General features: G+C 48.2%; 2 protein-coding genes across 12 annotated transcripts in view; both read left to right on the top strand.

Moving 5' to 3' along the window:
* The window catches only part of SEPTIN2 (septin 2), a 34,071-nt gene extending 14,583 nt beyond the window's left edge, over positions 1 to 19,488 (top strand). For both annotated transcript variants that reach the window (XM_027116370.1, XM_027116376.1), the window contains exons 4-13: positions 3,357 to 3,443; positions 4,191 to 4,314; positions 5,252 to 5,386; positions 5,558 to 5,675; positions 7,697 to 7,798; positions 8,202 to 8,347; positions 9,713 to 9,796; positions 10,660 to 10,717; positions 14,926 to 15,028; positions 17,482 to 19,488. In XM_027116370.1, the coding sequence (XP_026972171.1) occupies positions 3,357 to 3,443; positions 4,191 to 4,314; positions 5,252 to 5,386; positions 5,558 to 5,675; positions 7,697 to 7,798; positions 8,202 to 8,347; positions 9,713 to 9,796; positions 10,660 to 10,717; positions 14,926 to 15,027 (956 nt within the window). In that variant the 3' untranslated portion in view covers position 15,028; positions 17,482 to 19,488. The remainder of the gene's footprint in view (positions 1 to 3,356; positions 3,444 to 4,190; positions 4,315 to 5,251; positions 5,387 to 5,557; positions 5,676 to 7,696; positions 7,799 to 8,201; positions 8,348 to 9,712; positions 9,797 to 10,659; positions 10,718 to 14,925; positions 15,029 to 17,481) is intronic.
* A 1,939-nt stretch (positions 19,489 to 21,427) lies between these two features.
* Positions 21,428 to 26,631, top strand: part of FARP2 (FERM, ARH/RhoGEF and pleckstrin domain protein 2) — a 92,336-nt gene continuing 87,132 nt past the window's right edge. For 3 of the 10 annotated variants that reach the window (XR_003434732.1, XM_027116180.1, XM_027116210.1), the window contains exon 1: positions 22,058 to 26,371. The gene's annotated coding sequence lies outside the window, so the exon portion shown is untranslated. Of the gene's footprint in view, positions 21,541 to 22,057; positions 26,372 to 26,631 lie in introns of those variants that run through there. The other 7 variants (XM_027116142.1, XM_027116151.1, XM_027116127.1 and 4 more) reach the window with 7 other exon arrangements.

The following is a 26,631-nucleotide window of genomic DNA, read 5'->3' as shown; positions in this document are numbered from 1 at the left end:
GAACTTAGAAATACAATATCAAAAATAATTACAATGATAAAATCTTTTTTAAAAGTAGTACCATTTATAGTAATATAAAAGGTACATACTGCTTAGGGATAATAAAACAAAATGTGGGGACTTCCCTGGCAGTCCAGTGGTTAAGAATCTGCTTTGCAATGCAGGGGACGCGGGTTCAATCCCTGGTCGGGGAACTAAGATCCCACATGCTGCGGGGCAGCTAAGCCCGCGCGCTGCAACTACTGAGCACTCGGACCGCAACAAAAAGATTCCACATACCACAACTAAGACCCGGAGCAGCCAAAAATAAAAATAAATATAAATATATTTTTTAAAGTATTAAACTTAAAAAAAATTTTTTAACAAAATGTGTGCAAGACCAACACTGAAAACTTCAAAACACAGCTGAAAAAACCAAAGGAAAGCTGACTGGGTTGCGAGACCTCACCTGCTCGTGGAGTGGGGCTCTTCAGATGTCCTGCCTCCCCAGATTGACCCATAGAGTCAATTAAATCCCTGTCAAAATCACAGCAGACTTTTGAAAAACAGGAATTAGTGATCTGATTCTAAAGTGCAAATGTAAATGCAGAGGGCCTAGAATATGACAGAACAATCTGATTTCCAACAAAATCCACAGCAGTGCGTAAGGTAGGCATAGAGATCAACTGCATAAAATAACAGCCCAGACCGCATGTATATGGTCAGCTGATTTTTGACTAAAGTGCCAAGGTAATTCAGCATGGGAAAAGGTTAGTCTTTTTACAAATAGTGCTGTAGTAATTGCTTGATTGTTTGGGAAAAAAGTGAACTCTAGCCCCTCCTTTACACTGAACATCAACAATAAACTCAGGATGGATTGTTGACCTAGTTGGAAAGCTATAAAAAGTCTAGGAGAAAATTGCTTTAAAAATGTTTATGACCTTGGAGCACGCAGATTGCTTAGGACATGAAGAGCACTAGTCACAAAATAAAATAATACGTTGTGCTTCACTCAAGATTTGCCTTCTTCAGAAGGAACCAGTAAGAAGATAGGCCATAAACTGAGAAAGTGTTCATATCGTAGTATATGCAACACAGGACTTACATCTAGAATATAAAAGTTTTCACAGGCTTAGTAAGAAGACAAATGACCCAATTACAAAAAGGGTCAAAAGATTTGAAGAGACGTTTCATGGGAGGTAAACAGATGGGTGGTAAACACACGATGACGTCCTCTTCAGTCATCAGGGAAACACACATGAAAACCACGATGGGGTAGCCCCGCATACCCGCCAGACTGGCTGAAGTGCTATAGGCAGGCAGTGCAAGTGTTAGCAGTGGAGCAGCTGGTGAGAAGGCAAAGTGTGCCCTTTCTTCACAGTTACATGCGCACCCTGTGACTCAGCGGTCCCCTCCTAGGCGCACCCGAGAGAAGTGATAGCACGTCGCAGACTGTGTGTGAATTCTCAAAGCCAGTTTTCTGGACACAGCTCGGGTGTCTGTCCAGCAGCAGGTTGTGTTGTATCCACACGACAGAACATTGCTTGGCAGTGCAGAGAAGCAGGCTACCGGTAGGGGCGGCAGCACCGACCAACCTCAGAGGCTAAGCGATTGTATGCTGCGCCAAAGCTGCCGGACGCAGCAGAGAGGGGCTGCTGCTGTTTCGTGTTAAATTTTTGGGTGGTGATGGATTTGCACTGGTCCACACCTTCATTCGCGTCGTTTCCCCCATCTGAAGGCTCCTATTTGGGACACTCCCAGCTGGGATAGAGATACTAGTGAAAGTATTAGGACAGAGCAAAGCTAGGTGTGCTCAGAGATTCAGCCCAAGGGTGGCATCATGTTCTGAGTTAATAAGCAGATTATTTGTAGATGTTACCCCAAAGCTATTCCAAGTGAAATAAATCACTTATACCTTTAAAATTAAGATTCATAATTTAGAATCAGCCATCTCCACTCAGACACCTTTGCTCAGCTGTCTTCTGGCCTTGGTCCCTTTTCAGCTGTATTAGTCACAGCTCTCACCATTCAGTCGGTGACAGAGTGGCTTTGCCTGGCATCTTCCCCTGCTGGACTGCCAGACTCCATGGGAGCAGGGACTCACCCATCCTGTTGTCTGCTGTGTCCCCGCACCTACACCTGTGCCTGGCACTCGGGGAGAGGACTTGGCACGTCCTGGCAAAGTCCCCTGCAAGTGTAGTGAACGTGTAAAAGGGCGTTGCTGGACACTTTATTAAAAGGACAACTTGCTGGGATAGTGTGTATTAGGTCATATCCTTGCTCTCTTATATTTGGACATGTTCAAAATGTAATTCTGTTTTTGTCCTTTTAATGTTCCTTTTCATCTATGAAAATGGCAGTCTAGTTAAAGTGCAGTCCTAATCGTGTATGTCTACAAATTTCAGATTCAGTCTTCTGTTCTTGATTTTCCCAGAGGTAATTTTTAAATCAGACGTATGCTCCTTCCACAGGCTGAGCAGGCACTTAGCAGAGGGGGGGGTCGCACCGAGGTGCCCAGGGGACAGTCGGACCAATACATGCAAACTTAAGCCTTAGATGATGACCTCCAGTAAAATGTTGGAATCTGTTCATGCTTCCTTGGAATAGGAATTTTAATTTTTGGTATTTTGCATCTTCTTTGAAGTCAAACTTCAAATATTCAGAATACGTGATACACAGTGGTTTAAGTGGAATTTTTAACTCGTTAAATGCTTGAGTGGCTATGCGCTGCCCGAATTGGTCGTGTTACACTCAGCAAAGTGAGCAGGAAGTTGCCTGACGTACGGTGGTTGCCAGCGGTGGGATGTGGGGCTGTGAGTGAAGCAGGAAGAGGGCAAGGGGCCTGCTCTTGCCTTGGTGTCACAGGGGAGATGGCAGACTGGTTGTGCGCAAGGGTTAGCTGTCCATCCGTCCTCCGTGCCCTGCCACAGCTTGGGAAGCTGGGCGTTGTTGACGTGTGTGTGTGTTCAGTTCTCTGAAACGTGATGAGTTTAAGGGTTAGCGGAGCCCATACCTGAAAATCTACTGTGCATTCCTTTTTTCAAAAAAAAAACCCACCTCAAGTCCATTCCACATATTTGGGAAGAGGTCACATTGTGTTTATGACCTTAACGGATCCTGGAGCCTCACAGACCTGGATTCCAATTGAGGCCTTGCTCTGGACAGCACTCTGAGCACACAGGCTACTGGCCTTGGAGCCCCTATTCCCCCCTCAGTGGGACCGGGAGGGTTGTGCCATGCTCACAGTCGCCACGTGGGATGCAGAGACGGATGTTTGTGAGGCGCTCAGTCCAGGGCCGGGCCTCACGGAAACGCTCAACAGATTTGACTGTGTCACACATACGACGTCATGACGTCAACTTCCTTTTTGTTTCAAGGTGAATCGGGTCTCGGAAAATCAACTCTCATAAACAGCCTCTTCCTGACTGACCTCTACCCAGAAAGAGTCATACCTGGAGCCGCAGGTACGGAAGTCTCCACGCTGCACTACGTGAAAGCTGCTGCGGAGTGCATAATTAGTATTTTGTGCCTTAGCTTTGTGTTTTGTTTGTTTTTGTTTGGCTCTAGACACAGGGAGAACGTCAGTCGGGTAGGGAAAGGTGTGCTGCACCTGACGTCCTTGGATCTCGATTATACACACTCAGACCATGTACCATGGTCCGTCTTCTCCAAGCTTGTTTTCTTTGTCTACAAAGTGTAATAGTTCCTGCCTATGTTGTATGTTTGATGGGAGGATCAGTGTTCTCATGAAAAAACCGGCATACACAGAAGATTTCTGTGGGCATAGGTGTCATCGGACCTCTTCCCCTAGGTGTTAGCGTCCAGCACTGGACACTGGGCTTCTTGAGGCTGTTGAGTGAATGAACCGTGCATACATCAGTCTGGGACTTGGGCCACCACAACACGACTGCAGCCCTTGGATGGTTTTTAAATGAATTCATTAATTGTTCTTTTTGTCCCGGGAATCAGAAATTATAATTTTCAACTCCCAAGCAGCCCTTTAATCTTAGCTGCGATGTGTCCTTCGCTGACCCTGGGTCGTTTTTACACAGTCCTCATGTTACCTTCTGAGAACTGTCCTTAAAGAGAAATAGTGAACTTCTGAGTCATTTGTTTAATAAAAAGAAAGTAACAGGTAATTTCTCATTTTTGCAAACTGGCTCTATTTTAAGGTACGTTCCTTTATTAAGTTTGCTTCTTCTTTTTCTTAGAGAAAATTGAAAGAACTGTCCAAATTGAGGCATCAACTGTTGAGATTGAAGAGCGAGGGGTCAAGCTGCGGCTGACCGTGGTGGACACACCAGGCTACGGGGACGCCATCAACTGCAGGGATTGGTACGTGCCCCAGAGCCCCGCCAGTGACGAGGCTGTGTGCCTGCCTATGTTCGTTTCTGTGTATTTCAGTCTGTAATGTTGATGACTGATTGCTGGGTTTGGAGTAGCTGTGTATAATAAAACAATGAGACAATTTAAATCATTTTAATTACGGCATTTTAAATGAGGAACTTCACAGAGAATGAGTATTTTTTTCTGTAAGAGCGTTCTAGTGAGATCTGATATCACAAAGCCAACCATACAGCAAATGCTAGAATAAATAAAGCACCTTGATTTGGACCATGGCCAGTGGACAAGATATGGTAGTACAGCCTTTCTCTTTTCCATATTCAAGAAGATGAAACCTCTTAAGAGAGTTGCTCCAGAGCTAGTGTCTGTAACTGGCTGCTTGTTGCACCATTTGCACAAGTAAAGAAATCCAGAAGTAGCATGTAAGAGCAGTCTGTCCCCTGTACCTTGCAGAGAATCCGCCTTCGTTGTACACACTCCCCCTGGTTCTAATCCCCATAAGCATAAAGCACCAACTTTCCAGCACTGATGAGAAGAGGGAAGGAAGGAGAGGGCTCTCTTGCGTCTTTCTCCTTCACCAGGGGTTTCTCCCTTCCTTCCGCAGGCAGCCCTTATTAGCTCCCGTGTTTAGCTCCCGTGTTCCGCTCCCACTCTGCCCCGACTGTCTTCAGTCAGTCAGCTCAGCCTCTTTGTAACCTATCCATCCAGGCTTTTGACCTTCAACACTTATGGAAATGATTCTTAGCACAGTTTCCGAAAGCCTCCATCTTGCCAAACCTAGGAGTCGGTTTTCTGTCCCCATCTTACAGTTGAATTATTAAATCACACCTGCTGGAGAGGCAGGGGATAGAACAGCTCGTTTTGCCTTTGAAGTTTGGGACAGCTGCCTCTTGCATCCCGTGATTACCTGTGTTTGTGTTTCTCTCAGCTTTAAGACAATCATCTCCTACATCGATGAGCAGTTTGAACGGTACCTGCATGATGAGAGTGGTCTGAACAGACGGCACATCATTGATAACAGGGTGCACTGTTGCTTTTACTTTATTTCCCCCTTCGGACACGGGTAAGTAAGCGTTTACCATGGAAACCTGGTGTATAGATTAAGATTTCGTGTTTACTATGTGGGTTTCCAGCTTTCCTCCAAACTGCGTATTTTATTATAAGAATTGGGGTAATTTTGAGAGAAAAAAGTTCAGTGTGATCTCCTTATTCTTCCCTTAAACATGACTTTTAGACTTAAGCCATTGGATGTTGCGTTTATGAAGGCGATACACAACAAGGTGAACATTGTGCCTGTCATCGCGAAAGCCGACACGCTCACGCTGAAGGAGCGGGAGCGCCTGAAGAAGAGGGTGCGTGCTGGGCTCCCCGGGCCGGGGCGGGGGGTTCGGACAGTCCCTGCCTGGCTGGTACAGAGCGGGCCTTGCTGATGTCCGTGCTGTCAGCGTCGGTGCGCCTCTGTCGTCTCACAACTGTGTAAGTCAGACGAATTCTTAGAAAGGGACTGAGGTGCGTTTATGTTTTTGAAGGAGGGCTGCGTTTCCCTCAAAACAGGTTTGTAGCCGTTTGCAGCCCCCAAAGCAGAGTGTGAGCTTTTGCTCCTCTGCGGCCCTGGAGCAGCTCTGGATGTGCTCCCGGCGTGTGTAGGGTCCCTCCTGAGAGATGGGCAATGGCACCTCGTTGCAGTTTGCGTCCGCCTGGTTGCTGGTGCGAGTTTCTGTCACGATACTTGAAGCCCGTTGCCGTGTTCTCTGGGGTTTTAGAGCTTGCCGCTCTTCACTGCGTTTTTATTGACTCACAGGTACTCGTGTATTTTTAGGCATTGACTGTCGCGCTGCACATTACTTCACCTAGTTGGACTTTCGTGTTACCTCATGTCTCTCTTGATGTCTTCTGCTGTAAGCGGAGCTTTAAACTAATACGGACTTGTGTTTGTCAGCCCTTTCCTTTATTGTCTCACGTGTCTGCCAGTGTTTTAGGAAGTATTCAGGCCCTTGGAAGAGTCCCTGAAAGCTTAGGCATTTCTTGGCAATTTACACTTAAGGGAACTTCACCTTTTATAGGATGTTACATTAAATTCCGGACAGGCAGGAGGGGCAGCTGTCGGGGTTAGGAGGCTTTATACCCATCTCTGATCCTGTGTCCAAAATTCTTCGGGCTCGATTTCAAAGGCTGAAAGGAATTGAAATCGTGGGCCTTGGCAGTCCCTCTCCTTATCCGGTTTCTTCCTTGTACCTGTGGGTGTGCTCCTCCTTCACAGTCTAAGAACATCTGCCCACCTCCCTGTCTCTCAGAATGGCCCCGTAGCTCTGCAGTCGCCCACAGTGAGGAGGTGTGATTATTTTTGATCCATCACTTTCTTGCTGCGGAGTGGGGAGCAGGCAGGGGGTCACGCTCACCGCTCAGCTTCTCCATCTCGTTGGGGAACAAGCAGTTAGGAACAGACTAGGGCCAGCTTGTGAGGGGGAGAGGGTGCGGGGAGGAGGGCCTTCTCTTAAACCCCAACTTAGTGCGGACAGGGGGTTCGTCCAAGATCTTTGACCACACAGGGCCCTTCAGGTCACATTAAGGAGGAGAAAACTGGGGAGCAGGTTTGAAGTAGGGGTGCTTCCTGCTTACTTGCTTGTGCTCTCCCTTCCCTGGGTGGTCCAGACTCTGACGTGAGAGTAGAAGCAGAGCCCCAACCTCGCGTCTGACGGAGCACCGACACTGGGGGCTTGGGGCTGCTGCTTAGTGGACTGGCTGGTGGTGAGTGCCTGCTTACTTCAACTCCAGCCCAGTTTCCCTTTCCCTCTAGGCTACTCTACTACTTGGTTGATAGTTCAGACTGTGAGGTTACACTGCTGACCACTTTTTTCCTGTTGAATAAAATCCAGACCCCTAGATCCTTCACCTGGTGGCATTCAGGGAACTGTCCACCTCAGTTGTTTCTTTGTCCTGTCCAGCTGGATGTCTTAACCTTCCAGCCATTCTGGATTTCTTGTAATTCCCAAGACACAACCCTTGCGTCCTCCCCTCCATGCCTTTGAGGAGATGTTCCCTCTGGGCGCATCTCCCTTCTCTACCTGCAGGACTCCTTCCGGAGGCTGGTTGTGGTGTGGTCTGCTTTACCTGCTGTACTGGGACTGTCGTTAGTCTGCTGCTTTGTGCAGTGAAGGTGGTGATACGTTGTTGTTGTTACTCTGGACAGAGGGTCCCTCGGTGCAAGCATGAATACCTTTTTAGCAGTTTGTAAAATCATTTGAAAATGATTTTAATCAATATGATTATTGACATTTGGATAATTCTGACATACTTCTAATATGATGCGTTAGACTTGACTGAAATAGTATGCAGTTTGCTACAGTTGCTCCTGGTTTGCTGTTTCTTTCAGATTCTGGATGAAATTGAAGAACATAACATCAAAATCTATCACTTACCTGATGCAGAGTCAGATGAAGATGAAGATTTTAAAGAGCAGACTAGACTTCTCAAGGTAGGAGCTTTGTCTCCAAGTACACAGTGTAACTCACTCACTCCTTTTTCTTGTAGTCAGTGCATTTAAAATGGAAAGAGCTGGCAAAGCACAGTCTTAGAAGGCTTGGCCTCTGAGGTTGCCAGGTAGATTCGGTCACAGTGGTAGTTCTGCTCTAAAGATATTCTGGCATAGCTGTTACCTGAGGCTTAGAAACCTCACTGCAGGTTTAGTTTGATTTCCTACAGTTCGTCCCATGTGGAAAAGAACTGCCACTTGCAAGTAAAATATGTGTACCGTTGGTTTTCCAAGTGAGCCTCGTAGTTGGCAGCAGCGTGCTCATTCTGTGCTGTCGTTCCTGTGTCCGCAGTGAAAGTTGGGGTTCCCTGTGTGGAGCCAGTCTACCCCGTGTGTCTCTTTCTAGGCCAGTATCCCATTCTCTGTGGTTGGATCCAATCAGCTGATTGAAGCCAAAGGCAAGAAAGTCAGAGGCCGCCTCTACCCGTGGGGCGTCGTGGAGGTGGAGAACCCAGAGCACAACGACTTCCTGAAACTGAGGACGATGCTCATGTAAGACGCGCGTGCATTCCCACCGGCTTGGAGAGCAGAGCTTTCGAGTGGGGGGTGTGCGTGGGGCCTGCGAGCCACACCGGCTCCGTTGTGCTCCTGCAGCGGGGCTATCCCGGCTTGATGCAGAAGGCCCTCCGCTCTCTGGGACTGTCGCAGACTAGCCTCTTCCACCTGGGGCCTGTAGCTTAATACACTCTCCTTCCTAATCTCAAAGACCTTTTTGATGCTAAAAGTAGACTAGACCTCGCCTGTGGTGTGGCTGCACCGTGCACAGGACACCTCGGCTCTGGTGAGGAAATGGACAGCGTCGCTGCCTGGGACCCTGGGAGCCTTCTCCAGCCACTGCTGAAGTGCAGCGTGCCCATCAGCCTCAGGCTCTCACACGAGGTGGCCCCGGTTAGCCTGGAGGTTCTCCAGTCGGTTTTTAGCAGCTAGAACAGACCTGACCACAAAAACAGACTTTTTTCCTCTAAAAATAAATTGTACATTTAGTAACATGCATTGCTGTTGCCCTTGAATAAAGAGGCTAACAGAAGAGCGTTGCTAAAATCTAACCCCTCTTTCATCAGAATTCTGAGATCAAAGAACGGCTGGTCCAGATAAATTTTGAAGAACTGAAAATTGCTCTACAGGCCACGTAGGTCTCACTTGGTTTAGGAATTTTTGGTGAATTAAAATCACTAAAAGTACCATTAAAGTTGGCATTCAAGTTATGTCAGATGTAATTCAGTCACCATGTCAGGTGTGAAAGTGCACCCAGGCCCTCCAGGGACAGGCCCTTGGCTGTCATGATCCTGTCTCAGAGCTGAGTGCTTAAGTATCTGACAAAGCTGGGCCGAAGCTAGGAGTGTTTTCCAAGATGATTAGAAGATGCAAAGTGCTGTTTCTGTCTTATCCAGAAGATAAGTACTTTGATTTATGGTTTTCTCCACAGGTGACACTAATAGGCTCTTTGTGACATACACGTTAAGCTTAAGGAGTCACAAATGTTTGAATTGCTTGTTTTTCGTAAGTTCTTTCAGAAAAGTGTGCTCTGTTTCAGACACTGTTTACCTAAACAATCTCCTAAAGCCTCTGTGCCTCTCCTTCTGTCCACTGTGGTGATCTCACGCAAGGGGTGGTGCTTGTGGCGGAGACCCTGTGGCCCAGCTGGGTGTGTCTGTGCGTTGTTTATCGTGGTAGCAAAGAGATGCGCCTCTGTAGATGTTTCCACAGCCTCATTCCCTTATCCCGAAATTCCAGCAACTTTGTGTACTGTTTACCAAGTAATCTGGGGTCTTAGTTCCTGGTGTGTGTTCTGTGTCCTTCATTGGGTGTTTTTTCCACGCGAATGGCATAGCCCTGGTGCATCCTTTTCTCTTTCAGCACTCACATGCAGGATCTCCAAGAGGTGACCCAGGACCTTCACTATGAAAACTTCCGATCCGAGAGGCTCAAAAGAGGCGGCAGGTTGTTGCCCCAAGTCATGCTGTCCCCTCGGTCCATATTTGGTCACCTTGAGTCATGCTGTCCCCCTCTCCTCTGTGTGTCCAGCTCAGCCTTGACCACTAAGCATCACCATTTGGTTTCCTACTCAGAAGCGATTGGGAGATACTTGTTGCTAATTTAATCAAATCGTGGGGTTGGGGTTTGTTTTTGTTTGGGGTGGGGTTTTTTTGTTGTGCCTGTTAAAAGGTATCTTTAACCGTTGCATATCAAGAACAGCTCTAGATGGAAAGGCCAAAGACTTGTGTTGGATCCTGTTTCAACACAAGGTCCTTCGTACATACGTATGAGGTACACTTTAGAGTCTGCTTTATGGTGTTACTGATTTGGGGACCAGATGTGAAGAAGGGATTTAGAGGCAGCGAGAACATCCCAGTCTGAGGAATACAGCCAGGTTGTGGTACCAAGGGAGTGGGCCCATGTGGAGCCGCGTCTTCGAGGGCTCAGAGGGCCTCCTGCGCCGGCTTCTCCACTTGGACACTCACATCCTGTTCCTTTTTTAAGTACGACTGTTGTAGTGTTTGTTCATAACTTATCTTAGAAGAGTATTCTTCAGATAATACCTACTGTTTTTGGGGTAAAGTCGAAAGTGCCACCCCCCAGCTTAGAGTAAGGAAGAGATCTTGAATTTTCCATTTCGTATTCCATTTTTCATCGTTTTCTTTTCTTATTCATGTCGTTAATCAGAAAAATGATAAATTTATGCAATTTTCAATAGATATGTTTCTCAGAAATATAAAGTGAAATATTACTTTGAGCATCTGTTGTCAGAAATGACCAACTATATTTGTCGTAATATTATAATTGTAATTTCTTTCACCTCTTAGAAAAGTGGAAAATGAGGACATGAATAAAGACCAGATCTTGCTGGAAAAGGAAGCTGAGGTAAGTAGAAAAGTACTTTTCCTGTTTTTGAGTCTACTGTTTAGTGTATACCTAAAAATATTATTTGTAGTTCATATAGTTTTTTTTCCTTGTTTTTTTTGAAAAGGAACATACTATATATAACTAATCTGTTATATATATATATCTGCACATGATAATATGTATATATATACATAAGTGTATATATTGGTTTACATATATCATCTCATTTAATACCCAACAGCAATTTAGTGGGAAAAGTTGGAAATAGTGAGAATTCAGTAACGTGACTGGTTTTTGTAAGATGTTTAAAAATCAGCAGTTTTCCCATATATAGACAATGAAAATATAATGAAAGAAGCTCATTCAGCATCATTAATGAAAACGAAAGAAATACATAGTAGGGCTTATATAGAGGAAGAAACTAGAAAAGGCTCTACTGAAAACTGCTTTCAAAATTTGAATAGACACAAAGCTTTGTAGGTAGGATGCTCAGGGTGAGGATCACAGCGCTCTCTAACTCAATTCCCACAGAGTTGTGTGTTTGCTGAGTTCTTCGTTTTAGCGAGAACTTGAAGCAATTCCATTTGTCTTGAAGGCTAAGCATTGGGAAACACAGGAAGCTCTATAAAAAGCAGACTAACGAAAAGAGGCTTGCTTTACTGGTTACGGAAACATCAAACGGTGGTCGTCCAGAGTTTGGTACAGGCGGGTTAGGCTGATTAAATGCAGGTCGGGGCTTCCCTGGTGGCGCAGTGGTTGAGAATCTGCCTGCCAGTGCAGGGGACATGGGTTTGAGCCCTGGTCTGGGAAGATCCCACATGCCGCGGAGCAACTAAGCCCGTGCACCACAACTGCTGAGCCTGTGCTCCAGAGCTCGCGAGCCACAACTACTGAGCCCGCGTGCCACAACTACTGAAGCCCATGCGCCTAGAGCCCGTGCTCTGCAACAAGAGAAGCCACCACAGTGAGAAGCCCGAGCACCACAACGAAGACCCCCCTGTGCAGCCAAATATAAAGAAAATAAATATATTTTTAAAAATTAATAATAAGTAAATGCAGGTCTGGGAATAGATCAGAAGTGTGGAAATGTGCTCTGAGGTAAAGGTGGTGCTGAGACCTGTTAAAGTGGTGGAATTGAGGCATGTTGAGTAAATAATAAGAAAACAGGCCAGCCTTTTGGAAACAAAAATAAAACGCTTCTTTGGCCAAATTAATTCACTGTGGATCAAATATTTAAATGTTAAAAACATAATCACAAAAGTTACCTGAAGAAAATTGAGGTAAATCTTCTACAACACTTGCCTAGAGGCCTTTCTAAACGGAGAGAAACCATAGTGATAAAAAGTGATGGGGTGAGACCTTCAAGATGGCAGAGGAGTAAGACGTGGAGATCACCTTCCTCCCCACAAATACATCAGAAATACATCTACATGTGGAAGAACAACTCCTACAGAACACCTACTGAACGCTGTCAGAAGACCTCAGACTTCCCAAAAGCTGTGAGGCTGACAGGGTCTTGGTGCTCTGACCGGGTGTCAGGCCTGTGCCTCTGAGGTGGGAGAGTCGAGTTCAGGACGTTGGTCCACCAGAAACCTCCCGGCTCCACGTGATATCAGACAGCGAAAGCTCTCCCAGACATCTCCATCTCAACACTAAGACCCAGCTCCACTCAACGACCAGCAAGCTGCAGTGCTGGGACGCCCCATGCAAAACAACTAGCAAGACAGGACCACAACCCCACCCATTAGGCAGAGAAGCTGCCTAAAATCACAATAAGTCCACAGACACCCCAAAACACACCACTGGACACGGTCCTGCCCACCAGAAAGCAAAGATCCAGCCTCATCCACCAGAACACAGGCACTAGTCCCCTCCACCAGGAAGCCTACACAACCCACTGAACCAGCCTTACCCGCTGGGGGCAGACACCAAAAACAACGGGAACTGCGAACCTGCAGCCTGCGAAACGGAGACCCCAAACACAGTAAGATAAGCAAAATGAGAAGACAGAGAAACACAGCATATGAAGGAGCAAGGTAAAAACCCACCAGACCTAACAAATGAAAAGGAAATCGGCAGTCTATCTGAAAAAGAATTCAGAATAATGATGGTAAAGATGATCCAAAATCTTGGAAGTAGAATGGAGAAAATACAAGAAACGTTTAATGAGGGCCTAGAAGAACTAAACAGCAAACAAACAATGATGAACAACACAAGAAATGAAATTAAAAATTCTCTACAAGGAATCAGTAGCAGAATAACTGAGGCAGAAGAATGGATAAATGACTTGGAAGAGAAAATAGTGAAAATAACTACTGCAGAGTAAAGAAAAAAAAATGAGAAGAATTGAGGACAGTCTCAGAGACCTCTGGGACATTAAACGCACCAACATTCAAATTATACAGGTCCCAGAAGAAGAGGAGAAAAAGAAAGGGACTGAGAAAATATTTGAAGAGATATTGAAAAACTTCCCAAATATGGGAAAGGAAATAGTCAAGTCCAGGAAGCACAGAGAGTCCCATACAAGATAAATCCAAGGAGAAACATGCTAAGACACATATTAGTCAAACTATCAAAAATTAAATACAAAGAAAAAATATTAAAAGCAACAAGGGAAAAACAACAAATAACATACAAGGGAATCCCCATAAGGTTAACAGCGGATCATTCAGCAGAAACTCTGCAAGCCAGAAGGGAGTGACAAGATGTGTTGAAAGTGATGAAAGGGAAAAACCTACAACCAAGATTACCCAGCAAGGATCTCATTCAGATTTGACAGAGAAATTAAACCCTTTACTGACAAGCAAAAGCTAAGAGAGTTCACCACCAAACCAGCTTTACAACAAATGCTAAAAACAAACAAACAAAAAAAAACAAATGCTAAAGGAACTTCTCTAGGCAGGAAACACAAGAGAAGGAAAAGACGTACAATAACAAACCCAAAACAATTAAGAAAATGGTAATAGGAACAGACATATCGGTAATTACCTTAAATGTCAATGGATGAAATGCTTCCACCAGAAGACATAGACTGGCTGAATGGATACAAAAACAAGATCCGTATATATGCTGTCTACAAGAGACCCACTTCAGACCTAGGGACACATACAGACTGAAAGTGAAGGGATGGAAAAAGATATTCCACGCAAATGGAAATCAAAAGAAATCTGGAGTAGCAATTCTCATCTATTTACAATAGCCAGGACATGGAAGCAACCTAAGTGTCCATCGACAGATGAATGGATAAAGAAGATGTGGCACATACATACAATGGAATATTACTCAGCCATAAAAAAAAAACGAAATGGAGTTATCTGTAGTGAGGTGGATGGACCTAGAGTCTGTCATACAGAGTGAAGTCAGAAAGAGAAAAACAAATACCATATGCCAACACATATATATGGAATCTATAAAAAAAAAATGGTTATGAAGAACCTAGGGGCAGGACAGGAATAAAGACACAGACCTACTAGAGAATGGACTTGAGAACACGGGGAGGGGGAAAGGTAAGCTGGGACAAAGTGTAGGAGTGGCATGTACATATATGCCTTAACAAATGTAAAACCGATAGCTAGTGGGAAGCAGACGCATAGCGCAGAGAGAGCAGCTTGGTGCTTTGTTGTAACACCTAGAGGGGTGGGATAGGGAGGGTGGGAGGGAGATGCAAGAGGGAGGGGATATGGGGATATATGTATATGCATAGCTGATTCACTTTGTTGTAAAGCAGAAACTAACACACCATTGTAAAGCAATTACACTCCAATAAAGATGTTTAAAAAAGAAATAGCAAGAAAAAATAAAATAGAATAAATGAAACAAATGTAAAAAAAAAAGCGATGGGGATGCAGGAGGGTGAAGAGTCACCATTTGAATCACCCAAAGTAGCCGGGCCCGTCACTCCCCTTTAGTGCACATTCCCCACTGGGTAGTGGCAACTCCTTCCTACCTTTTTAGGTCAAAAACTGTCTCATGTTGTCTTTCTTATTTCTTCTGTTTCTTGATAATTTTTATTTTTTATTTGAATTGCCTATTCATATCGTTTGCTCAGTTTTCTGTTGAGCCATTGGTCCTTTTACTGGTTTGTAAGAGTTTTTTGTATGCTAACTCATGGTCATGTTTTGGGAGAGCACAGACGTTTAAGTACTAGCAATCACAGGACCCCCGTAAAGCCTGCTTGGGGACAGCAGAGCCCGAGAACCAACGGTGTGTTCATCTCGTGTCCGCAGCTCCGCCGTATGCAGGAGATGATTGCCCGGATGCAGGCGCAGATGCAGATGCAGATGCAGGGTGGGGATGGCGACAGCGCGGTCCACGGGCACCACGTGTGAGGTAACGACCAGGCCTGTAGAGCAGGCGCGTGTCCACCCGAAAGGATAGAGGTTGCCCCTCAAAACGGAAGCTGCTCCACGCTTCCTGTTTCGTAAAGGGTTTTCGTGTTTTCTAAGCTTATAAGTGTGAGTAACAATTGTAATGGAAAAACTATTTCCCCTTCCTACGTAGGGAAAAACACTGTTCTTCCCTGCTGTGTGCTCCTTTCCTGTATGTCTCCTTCCACGCAGAGTGCCCTCACTCCTGGTGACCAAATGTGTGGAGGTTCCCCTGCGCCGAGCAGTGCTCCACAACACCAGCTGGGGGTCCTGCAGTCTCAGTTCTGACACCATCTACCTGGAGATGCTGTCAGACCCCACAGGTCGAGGGCTCAGTCCCACAAGTCTGCCCCCCACTTTAGATGCCAGTCCAAAATCCAGGTTGTCACCACTGCTTCTGACTGACCGCCTAGAGATCAGAGGTGCCCACCCCACCGTGGGTTCAGTAATTTGCTAGAGCGGCTCACAGAACTCAGAGAAACGTTTTGCTTACTAGGTCACATTTATTAAAGGATATAATAAAGAACAGAGGTGAATAGCCAGATGCAGAAACCCACAGGGCGAGTGAGGTCCAAGAGAGTCCCTAGTGCAGGAGCCTCTGTCCCTGAGGAGTTTGGGTGTATCACCTGCCCGGTTTGGATGGATTCACCAACCCAGAAGCTCTCCAGACCCCTGCTTTGGGGATTTTAAAGGAGGCTTCCTCGAATAGGTATGATCAGTCATTAACTCCATTTCCTGCTTCTCTCTCCTTTCTGGAGGGTGGGGGACAGGGCTGGAAATGACAAGCTTCTCATCATGGCTTGGTCTTTCTGGTGACCAACCCACAGAGTTCCCTTATTAGCACAAATCAGGGAAGGTACATGGGTTTCAGGAGCCCTGTGTCAGGAACAGAGGTCAAGGACCAAGTATCAGGACAAGAGGTGCACCTGGTGCTCTGACCACTTAGCAAATGAAAGGGTTTTAGGGGCTGTGTGCCAGGGCTGGGGGCAGAGACCAGGATCTGTTTTTATTGTCTCACAGCAGTAGAAGAAATAATGTAGCTTTTATTGGTCGTACAGTTTGAAATTTATTAAAGCTGAAAACATCTCTTCAAAGTGTTACCGGAACAGCTTAGGCCAACTAAAAGTAGAGGTGGGGTCAAGGGAGGGAGAAGTATGCCAGGCAGGCCAGGGTGACCTTGCTGCTCCTCACCACAGCTCTGCTCCAGCCGCTGGGGATCAGTGGCGCGTGTGGCTGTGTGGCCGGGTGTATGTTGGCCTCCCTGCTTGAAGGGAGACTAGGAAAAGGCAAATGTCCGCTCCCCTGTACCCTGTGGACAGGGGGACACTCAGAGCTGTCCAGTGGCTGCTTCCATACCTCCACCTCTCCAAGGGAGAGGTGAAGTCACATGAGGACCAGAGAATGAAGAGTTACATGGGTGGGGGCGGAGGCAAGCCTGCTCCGTGGAAGAGTGGAGTGGGGCCAGTCGGAGTTCAAGCTGGCACAGAGCTGGGATATGGACCTGATTGTAGGGCATGTGAGCGTCGATGCAGTCCCTCAGGAGGCGATGGGATGGCCCGAGTGACTGCAGGCTGAGCTGACACATTGCAGGACCAATGAGATGGGAGGTAAGGGGCCCGGAGGTCAGGCACCTGTCAGAAGTCTTCCACAACACGGACAGGTGATGAAGGACGTGGGGCGGGGCGGGCAGGCTGGGGGCATTGGTCACCAAAGCAAAGCCCCTGCCCCTTTGCGGCTTATTGGGAAAGGTTTTAGTTGTGAAATACATGCACAGAAAGACACAGATACACATGTACAGTGTAACCAGTTGCTTTCAAAGGGAGCATCCAGAGAAGCCCACCTGGGCCAGAGTTGGTTGCTTTTCTTTCGTCATCACGTTGAAACCTTAGGAAGGTCCTGAGGGCACGTGCTGAGTTCGCACTTGCCCAGTGAGGACATGGACGCTGTGCAAGGGTTTAAAATTACCTGCCTGTGGTCACGTCACATGTCGACTGATGGACCTCCTGGCCGCACAGGGCAGTCCTGCCTGGGCAGGTTTGCTGCCTGATGGGAAATGATGGCAGAGAAACGGACTCCTGAGGGGTGGGGCTCGTTTGAGGCAGGAGGGAGCAATAGATGTTAGCTCACTCTCTGATCTTGCTGCTGCTTTTCTTAAAACTTTATGGAATTACGAGAATTCTACTTTTGGTACATAAAATTAATCTGCATTTCTGTATACTTTTCAGTTTTGCAGTACTCGTGATTTCCAAGAGCTTCATAAGTGACGTTTTGATTTTAGTCAACTCTGTGGTCCTCAGAACCCACCTTCTGCTCAGTTTGTGCCGTTTGTTGTTACACAGGAAAATAATGCTACCAGTGGTCCAAGCAGCAGGCATTGCATCACTCCCATTTAAATGTGTTGTTTTGTTTTTCCAGAAAACACTTTGCAAGATAACATTCTGACAAGTAACACAGCTGCGTGTTTTCAAGACTGTTGGAGGGGTGCCTGTCCACATTTTACAGTACCTGTGCCTGAGAATTTAATTTTTTAAAAACTTTTGATGTGTTATTTTGTATGAAGTACTTTAACATTTATATTTCATTATGTTATACTTTACATTTTGTGAGGTTAACTTTCCATTTCCATTTTTTGTCCACCTTAACTGACCACTAATGTTAGAATTGATTCCCAGGGACCAGTCAGCACGTATAGTTAATAGTTGAATTTGATTTGGCTGGCCTAACCGACTAATCATGATTTATTTCTAGAACATTCAGATTTCCCAGAATGTTCCTGAGTAGCAGAGACATGGACCTAGTGACACAGGAAGACGAGAGCTGCCCTGGTCCCGGCCATTTCTCACCAAGTCACGGCACCTGGCTGGCCGTGTTGCTTTGCTTGAGCACAACACCTAAAACCAGCTCTGCTGCTGTAACTAACACTGTTGGTCCATCTGCACATGTATCTGTTTACCAAACGAAACAGAATTACCCAGTGAGATACATGTTTATACTTAAATAGCTTTTTTAAAAACAGGCTTTTAGGGGTGAATTTTTTAACAAGTCTTTGGATTCTTGGGTCTATGCAGAGAACTCGCCACAAGCCACTTTCTGTAGAGTTTGCCGTGAAAAATCAAAGTATACGTGAGCTGCAGTTTTCATGTTGCAACTAAGATTCTTACCTACACAATGAGAGTCAAACTATTTTTATTCAACTAAATTAAAAAATAACTTTTTAAGGAAAATTAACAGTTGATCTGTGCAGAAACCAGCCTTTTTGTATTTTTATACTGCACTTAAATGTGTTTTCTCTAACTGCAGGTATAGGAGACGTGCCTCAGCAGTGAAAATAAGGGTCCCCGGGTGGGTGGCCCCGAGGCCTCAGCCCCGTGGGGCCCAAAATGCCTGCCAGGTTTTCCTGATTTGGCGTCCCTTTAACTGATGCTTTCCTGGCTGGTTTTCAGGCAAATAGCAGTAATGTGTGTGCGCAGGCTGTCTAGTCCTTTTTCAGCCACTGTCATTTCCTTCCATGTATCGTGCGAGAACGAAGGCTATTTCAGGTCTGCACCGTGGGCTGGCTGACGGGTGCCGCCAGTTGAAGCCGCATCTGGTTGGTTTCCTGTGCCCGGTGGCCTTGGCCCTTTCCTGTCCTTGTAGCTGGTCTCCCTGTCGTGCACTCAAAGGGGCGCTGATGCACTTGGGGGTTGGCTTTTTTCCAGCATTGCTGCTGACGTGGGGAAATTGGTCTCCAAAAAGTGACAGATGAAGGAAGATCTGGAGGGAGCAGGTGCTGGTTCAGTTTTCTCATTTTGCTAGAACAAGAGGGGTTAAAATGGAGAAAATGCTTATTACTCCAAGGACGAGGAGGGGGTTTTGTATTCAACAGACAGAAAAGAAAATGAGATGGTTGAAATATATTAGTTACCAAGGTGTACTACAGAAAATCACTGGGTGTTCTCCTGACTTTGCCCTTTCACTGTTGGGTAATTGCAAATGGTCAAGAGCTATAGGTTTAGGCACATTGTGCAAAGTTTTTACCAAGAAAAAGTGTTCCATGACCTTAGGGCCCCTCCATGCAAGGCTAGTTATTTGGGTTATTATGTCATTTATTAACTATGCTAGTAAAAGCTGTTTTTAAAAAGGGGTGGGGTGTGGCAGCACTTGAAAAGTAGTAGGTGTAAGCTCTATATAGTAAAACTACTACTTAGTGCTAGCTGCCACCTAATGGTTATGGGGGTGTGGGTGGACCTACACTGTAAGACTTTTAAATTCCCGTTTGTTTTGCTGCCCGAATCTAAATACTTTTCCTAATAGATAATTGCCCTTTTACTAAGATATAAGCTTTACCTATAAAAATGTATTTTGAAAACTTATTTTACACAGCAATTTTGTATCCATTGAAACTAACCTTTTACCAATAAAGCACTATTGTTTAGATATTAAGTGAGTAGTTCTCGTTATTGGCTCTTAACGAGGTAAAGGTGTAAGGTTTTCTGGGAAAGATTCAGAGAAAGCCCTGCGTTTTCTGTGTATAAAAATCCGGAGGGGGCTTCCCTGGTGGCACAGTAGTTAAGAATCCGCCTGCCAGTGCGGGGGACACAGGTTCGAACCCTGGTCCAGGAAGATCCCACATGCCACAGAGCAACTAATCCCGTGCGCCACAACTCCTGAGCCTGTACTCTAGAGCCCACAAGCCACAACTACTGAAGCCCACGTGTCCTAGAGCCCGTGCTCCGCAACGAGAAGCCACCGCAATGAGAAGCCCGCGGCACCGCAACGAAGAGTAGCCCCCACTCGCCGCAACTAGAGAAAGCCCGCGCACAGCAAACGAAGACCCAATGCAGCCAAAAATAAGTAAATAAACTTTTTTAAAAATCAGGAGGAATTATTTGCACCAACATCTGTACCCAACAACTCTGTATCGGTGATCCCAGCCCAAAAGAGCAAGCCATAAAGATTGGAAAGGAAATAGTTACAGGGGAATCTGATCATCTACTTAAAGTGAATGATAAAAATGACCACTAGTGAGAGTTCAGTGATGTCTGCCCACTAAATAGAAAATGTGGGGAAGGATCTCATTCACTGTAGTAACAACTACTAACTTATTAGAAGAAATATTGAAAACCTGGACTGTAAGCCTGATGTGGGTGGCTGGCCGGCCCTCTGCCCACTCCACTGACCACCCCAGGGCCCCTTTACTTCTTTCTCAGTGTCTGCCTAGAACCCTGTCTCTGGTTCCTTCTTTCCAGGTCCCTCCCTCCCCCAGGTCCTGCACCTCTGCCTCAGGCCCTCCAGCATACACCCCGCAGCCTCTGACCAGGCTTTCCCCCTGCGGGGTCCCCACTGGCGCTGCTCACCTGTCGGGGTTCCGTGCCGAGGGGTGTGTGTGCCACCCTGGGAGCAGCGAGAACAGCGCCTGGGTTCTGACATCGGGGCTGCCGGTGGTGTCGCTGGGGGCCAGTTAGAGGAAAACCTCCGAGGGAGCGACTGGGGACAGGAGTGCCCTTCTGAGTCTCGAATCCGAAGCTGCCCCGCGGGGAGCGGCTGTTCCTGCTTCCTTTGGGAAACGTAAGGGGTCGGGGTTTTGATCCGGTGGCCAGAAACCTAGGAGTCCCTCCTAGATGGGTCCGGGTCCATCCTCGGTTTACTCCCTAGACAGACGCGCGGGGGCTCGCGGGCGCGCTCCTGGCCTGCCCCGGGAGGCGCGGGGACGGCGGCGGGGGCCAGGACCAGGGCAAATTGAACCGGGTCTTGAAGGATGCGTAGAAGTTCGCTGAACCTCTTCGAATAAGGTGCGTGTGCTGCTGCTAGTCGCGGGCCTGGGGGCTCCGGACGTGGTGTCACGTTTCCATTTCCGGGTGGGGGCCACAAGGCTAGAGGAGGACTGTGAAGCCTGGAAGGGCCTCGGGCCTCGCCAGCACGGCCCGTTTCCTCCTCAGCACATCCTCACGGGGCTATCGGTGCCCGTAGGCCACACCAGTAGCCCCAGAAGGATCGCAATTGGTGGGTGGAGCAGGTAAGGGGAAGGCTGGCAGCCAGGGGCGGGGGTGGAGGGAGCCAGCAGATGGCCGTGCCGGCACCGCGCCCCGCCCTCCGAGCCGGACCCTGCTCTCAGAGCCGACGCCCCGCCCCCCTGAGCCGGCGCCCCGCCCCTCCCCGAGCCGGAACCGCGCCCCGCCCAGGACCCCGCGCCGCCCTGCCAGCCGAATATCTGCTGAATTGCATTGGACTCCGCGCTTGCCCTCTCGCCCTGCCTCCTCCGGTCCATTCACCAATCAGAATTCTGTGCCGCGCTTCTAGGCCGCGGCCGCGGAGGCCCCGCCCCAGAGTCCGCAGGCCAATCGGCGGCGCGTCCGCGGGGGCGGGGGCGGGGCCCTGGGCGGGGGGTAGGGACTGGGCGCGCGGCGCGGGGGCGGCCTACGGGCGGTCGCAAGCGGGCGGAGCAGACGAGGGATTTGAAGGGCGCTGCAGGCGACAGCGCGGGCTTGGCGGCTGGTGAGCGTGCGGGGCAGCGGGGCCCCGGTCAGGCAGGGGCCGGGCTGCGCCTCGGGGGTGGGCGGCGGAGGCCGTGGGCCGAAGCCCAGGGCAGGGCGGGCGCCTCCGGACGGCGGGAGGCCAGAGGAGTCCACGCCCGGGCTCAGAAGGCCTTACTTAGGGCGGCAGGCCCCGTGCGGGGAGGGCCGTGTGTGGGGAGCCTGCCCGCTGGAGGCCCGGGGTGGGCGGGAGGGTCCCGCGTGGAGGCGCCGGCGGCGGGCGGGGAGGGTCCCGCGCGGAGGCCCCGGCAGAGCCACAGGTGAAAGCTCGCGCCGCCTGAGACCACGCCCTTTTTGGCCTTTCCTTAGATTGTATCTTAACGCCGGGAATCGGTATTAGGTGTTAATGTTTTTGTTTTGTTTTTTGGTTTTTGTTTTTTTTTGCGGTACGCGGGCCTCTCACTGTTGTGGCCTCTCCCGTTGCGGAGCACAGGCTCCGGACGCGCAGGCTCAGCGGCCATGGCTGACGGGTCCAGCCGCTCCGCGGCATGTGGGATCTTCCCGGACCGGGGCACGAAGCCCTGGCTCCTGCATCGGCAGGCGGACTCTCAACCACTGCGCCACCAGGGAAGCTCAGGTGTTAATGTTTTTACTCCATGAAGTGTAGAACGGCTCCTCAGACAGTGGGGAGACTTCTAAAGGCAGACGGTGAAAGCTGGGGCTGGAATATGCCCCCGTTTCCGTTTACTATGGTGGCTGCAGCCTCTGGTGGCCTTTCGTGTGCTGGTCAGTAATTGCCGTGAAAAACAAATTCACACAAGGTGCGTTGAAGGAAATAATGTCAGTCCACAGTGAAAGGATGGGAAGATTTACATCTCAGGGTGGCTCTTCTCTGTACCTTTGCTCACGTCTGTGAGGGCGCTTCCGGCGGAGGACTGCGGAGGTGCTTGATGGGTGTCAGGAGCGTTGGACCAGCGGGCTGCTTGTGTGTGTGGACAGTGTGCAGTTTTCTCCTGCCACAGAGATGGGAGAGGACATTTGAGGTCAGCAGGCATGGAGTGACCTTTGCTGGTAGGCCACATCTAATGTTCATTGTCTGTATCGGCTGTTTTTTGAAAGTTTTTTATGAGTTCCTGTACACTACAGACGTAGCTCTTTGGGAAGGGTTGTGAAGCGCTTCACGCCCGTTATTTTATTTGGTTCTCTCACAATCTGCAGAGGAGACGTGCCCAGGCCCCGTCTGGAAGCAGAGGAGCGGGGTGACCGGTTTAGGGTCACACCCTGGCCCTGCTTCCCCCGTGCTCCTGCTTTGTTGCAGATTCTCCGTGAGCAGTTCACACTGAGCTGTTTGGACCAGACGCTGACAGGAGCTGCAGAAGTTTACTGGCTCATTTACATGCATGGGCATCCTTTCCCAAAAGGGAAGTTTGTATGATACATTCATCTATCTCTGCCTCAGGTTCCCTATCAGCAAATGAGGTTACAGTTTACCTGCCTCATAGACTGGTTGTGAGGATTAAACATCAGTGGAAACGCTGTTAGCTAGATGCCTGGGACACAGTAAGTGCTTGACAAGTGTTAGCCATTATATTACCAGGTGGAAGAATGATCTGAGTAGACAGTAGAGAGAGAAGTACGCAGTATTTAAGCAGAATTATCCTGCTTGGAGGGAAGGATATGCACTGGATTGAGAAAGCAAAGGTGGATGCATGGGTAATTCCATGCAAGCTCTTTTAAATCCCCTGGGCCCCAAGGAATTCTGTTCCACTCCTTTCCAAACACTCCTGCCTCTAGTCACACCAGCACCTCCTCTATCCTGAGACGGTAACAGGTGTTTGTTGCTGCTGCTTTTGCCCTTTCAGGTTTGTTCCTGTTTTTTCTTCACCTGCTTTCGTATAAGCCTGCCACCTCCTCATTTGCTCAGGGGTCGTGAGCTTCCTGCACGCGGCTTGGCGTTAGGCGCAGGGAAAGGCCCCTGTAAAGCTGGATGTTGCGCCGAGGTCACTCTGGTGGTGCTCTCTGAGATCCCGTGTGTAGAGCATGATTGCACGGTAGCACATGTGTCAATTCCAGGTTTTACCTTGGCAACAGGGTGCCAGAAATGTGAGGGGGTTCCACAAAGCTTAATATGATAGAGGCCGGTGTTTGGTGGGTTTCTGGTGATTCTGTAAATTTCGTCTAATCTTTTTGGAGAGCAGCTAGCCGTATGTGATAAAGATTTTGATTTTGGAATCCCAGTTTGTTTTTGAAAACAAACTTTGATACATAAACTCTGCATGTCAGAGGGGTAGAGTACTCCTCAGCCAGCAGACATGCTCTGGCAATCTCCTTCCTATCCTTCCTTCCCAGCAAAATTTGAACCATTTTGATCCATGGAAATATGTTCAAAAACACGTCTTAACCAAAAAGGCGAGGTAGTTTGTACACAGCAATTATACGGATGTAAAAATGTGCGAGGACATGGGCAAGGATCAGAAGGGAAGGTGGAGTGATGTAAGTAGTTTTATTTTAGGGTCACAGGACTGTTTTCTCGCTAAGCTGGTGTTCTGGTTTATAGTCATTTTAAAATTCAAAAGCAGAAAGGCCCTCTGACGTTGTCGGGTGCAGTGACGAATCTTTCTTCATCCCCTCTCCCAGCTGCAGCACAGAAGGAGGTATGAGATTCCACCCAGACCTCTTAGGGGGGCCCTCGAGACCCCCACAGCCCGACCCACCGTGGGCATCCTCAGGGCCCCCGCCACTCTCAGCCCTGCCCAGCAGCCCCTGCCTGCGCACAGGCTGCTCTTGTCTAGCTGGTCTCCTGTCGCCCCGCAGGGCCCAGCTCCTGCTTCATCCCGGAGAGCCGTTGGCCAGGCTAGCCGCGCTGCCTTCCTCGGTGTTACCTCGTGCCTCCTGCCTTCCACTGCTGCGGCAGGCAGTGGTCAGGGCCACGTCCACAGTGGTCTCCCCTTCCAGATCATTGTGTACTTGCCACGTGGGGTCCCTTAAACCGGAGACGGGACAGCATGTGTGCGATGGGGGTTGTGAGGACCAGATGTGCAGACACCCGCTTTTTGCTGAGGTCTCCTCCCTCCCTCTCCACCTACCAGATTCCTGGAGGCTCCCTCACTTCACTTCCACATGGCTCTTACCGCCCTTTAACAGACTGTCTTCTTTGTCTTCTCCCACTGTCATGGGAGGGATTTCCTCCCTCTTACAGGCTCCCGTATCTTTAAGGACTTAGACTTGCTTGATACCGAGGCAAGGTGCTCAATCAGTGTTTGAACTAATCAAATTTTATCTGGGGCAAGGGCAGATGCCAACTTTTATGGGGCCTGAGACTTATCCAGTTTGGGGGAGGAGACCTCTTTAAGAAAATACAGTGTTACAAATAAAAATCAATTTGAAAATTAATTTGCAGATATTTATTTAGAATGAGAAAACGTAAATAAGGTACAGATTTGAAACAGCTGACCATTGATACAGGCATCACTAAATCCAGAAAGACAGCACATTTGTTAATCCTCTGACGCGCTTCTGTGATACTTCTCATTTGGCTGTGTACTTTTTAGTTGTCTCTTCGTATGACAGAGAATAGAAAGAATTCAGTGATTCCTCTAGCATGGCTGATCAGAAATCTTATTAGTGATTGTTAGGATGCATAAAACATGGTTTCACGCTTGCTGTTTCTAGCACGGCTATGTCTCGGAAAAGCAGGAATTCTGATAAATTCTGTTTTGCACAATTCCACTCAAAAACGTTAAAAAATCAATGGTGTATTTATAGTCATACTGCTACATTATAAATTTTTTTTTCTGACAGGCGAGAAGTGTAGTTTTGACTACTGAGTACCGAACTCTGCTTGCATTTTGACAAGTCTGGTGATGATTTTCCCACAAATGTGCGTCTGGCTCCCCGAGTTTCAAACCTTGCTCCTTTCCCAGGGCCCACATGCTTCCAGCACCAAGTGCCATTGGGTCTGTTCATGTTGCTGCAGGGCCTGGGCCCTGCACCTTTGTTCCGTAACCCTCCAGCACGCAAGCACGGGACTGGCAGTGGTGTTCCGGGAGCCATAGCTGCATTGTGAGGCGGGTGGTCACCTCAGTGTGAACACCTGAAACGTCTCCACTTCAGCCCAAACTAAGGGTGTCCCTGGCTCCTTGTGCTGGTAGCTGGGTCCTCTCCTGAGCTGCCTGACGTGGAGGGAAGGAGGGACAGAAACAGACTTGGGGTGGAAGGGGCAGCAGTGTTAGTCGATTGCAATTTGAATATGTTTTCGAATTTCCCAGAAGGCTGTGATCATGGCCGCACTTCACTGAGGGCCTTTCTTAGGACCTTGGCAGGCCGGTGCCAGGTAGGGGCCCAGAAACGAGGCAGAATGGCTTTAGAGTCACACTGCCGGCATAGGGGCAGCCTGTGGTCCGTTGCCTGGTGCCACACAACACCGTGGAGGCACGTGCGTGAGGGTGCACGGCGCCTCCTCCTGCGGCTGGCCGGATGTGTCTGGAAGCAGGAAGCAGCGCTGGCTGTTTTACAGCCGTTTAAATGACTGGGCGTGATTCACTTTACCTCCTGCGTCGTTCAGATCCCAGTTGCCTTGGTAATAGTTAACACAAGCTGAGTGTGGGGGGAACAAATCTCAGTGTCGCAACAAGAAATCAATTTTTTAAATTGATCTAAAGAGAGTGTTTTAAAATGTTAGTTTTTATTTTAACTGCACTATTTGAGAAGCAAGAACAAGCGCAACACCTAGAGGAGACGTGGGTGCTTACCCCGGCTCTCTCTTTGAAGGCGAGCGGGCTCGGCTGTAGGTGACCCCTGCCGTCGTCTGCCCGGAAGCCATCTGATTTCAGAAGTAGCGCACGTTCATCACGGTAGGCAATTCAAGAGATACAGGCGCCAGGAAAGAAGGAAATAAAAATCAGCCCTCTTCCCTCTCTCAAAGATGACCTCTGCAAACATGCTTTAAATGCATGGATGCCAAGTTCCGTTTGTGGGAAGAAGGAATGAGCCTCCTCCACCCTGTCTCTCCCGCTGACTGTGGCCACAAAGCTAGACAGCTGCGGGAGCAGCCCTGAGGACCCTGGCAAAGAAGTGGTGGCGGGCAGACAAAGGCCAGGGCCTGAAGTGCCTG

The sequence above is a fragment of the Aethalodelphis obliquidens genome, unplaced genomic scaffold (genome assembly GCF_003676395.1).
Source record: "Aethalodelphis obliquidens isolate GAN/ISIS:26980383/991018 unplaced genomic scaffold, ASM367639v1 scaffold2, whole genome shotgun sequence".
NCBI classification, from domain to species: Eukaryota; Metazoa; Chordata; class Mammalia; order Artiodactyla; family Delphinidae; genus Aethalodelphis; species Aethalodelphis obliquidens.
The sequence above is the reverse complement of the archived record's forward strand: the minus strand, read 5'-3'. Positions and strand labels throughout refer to the sequence as shown.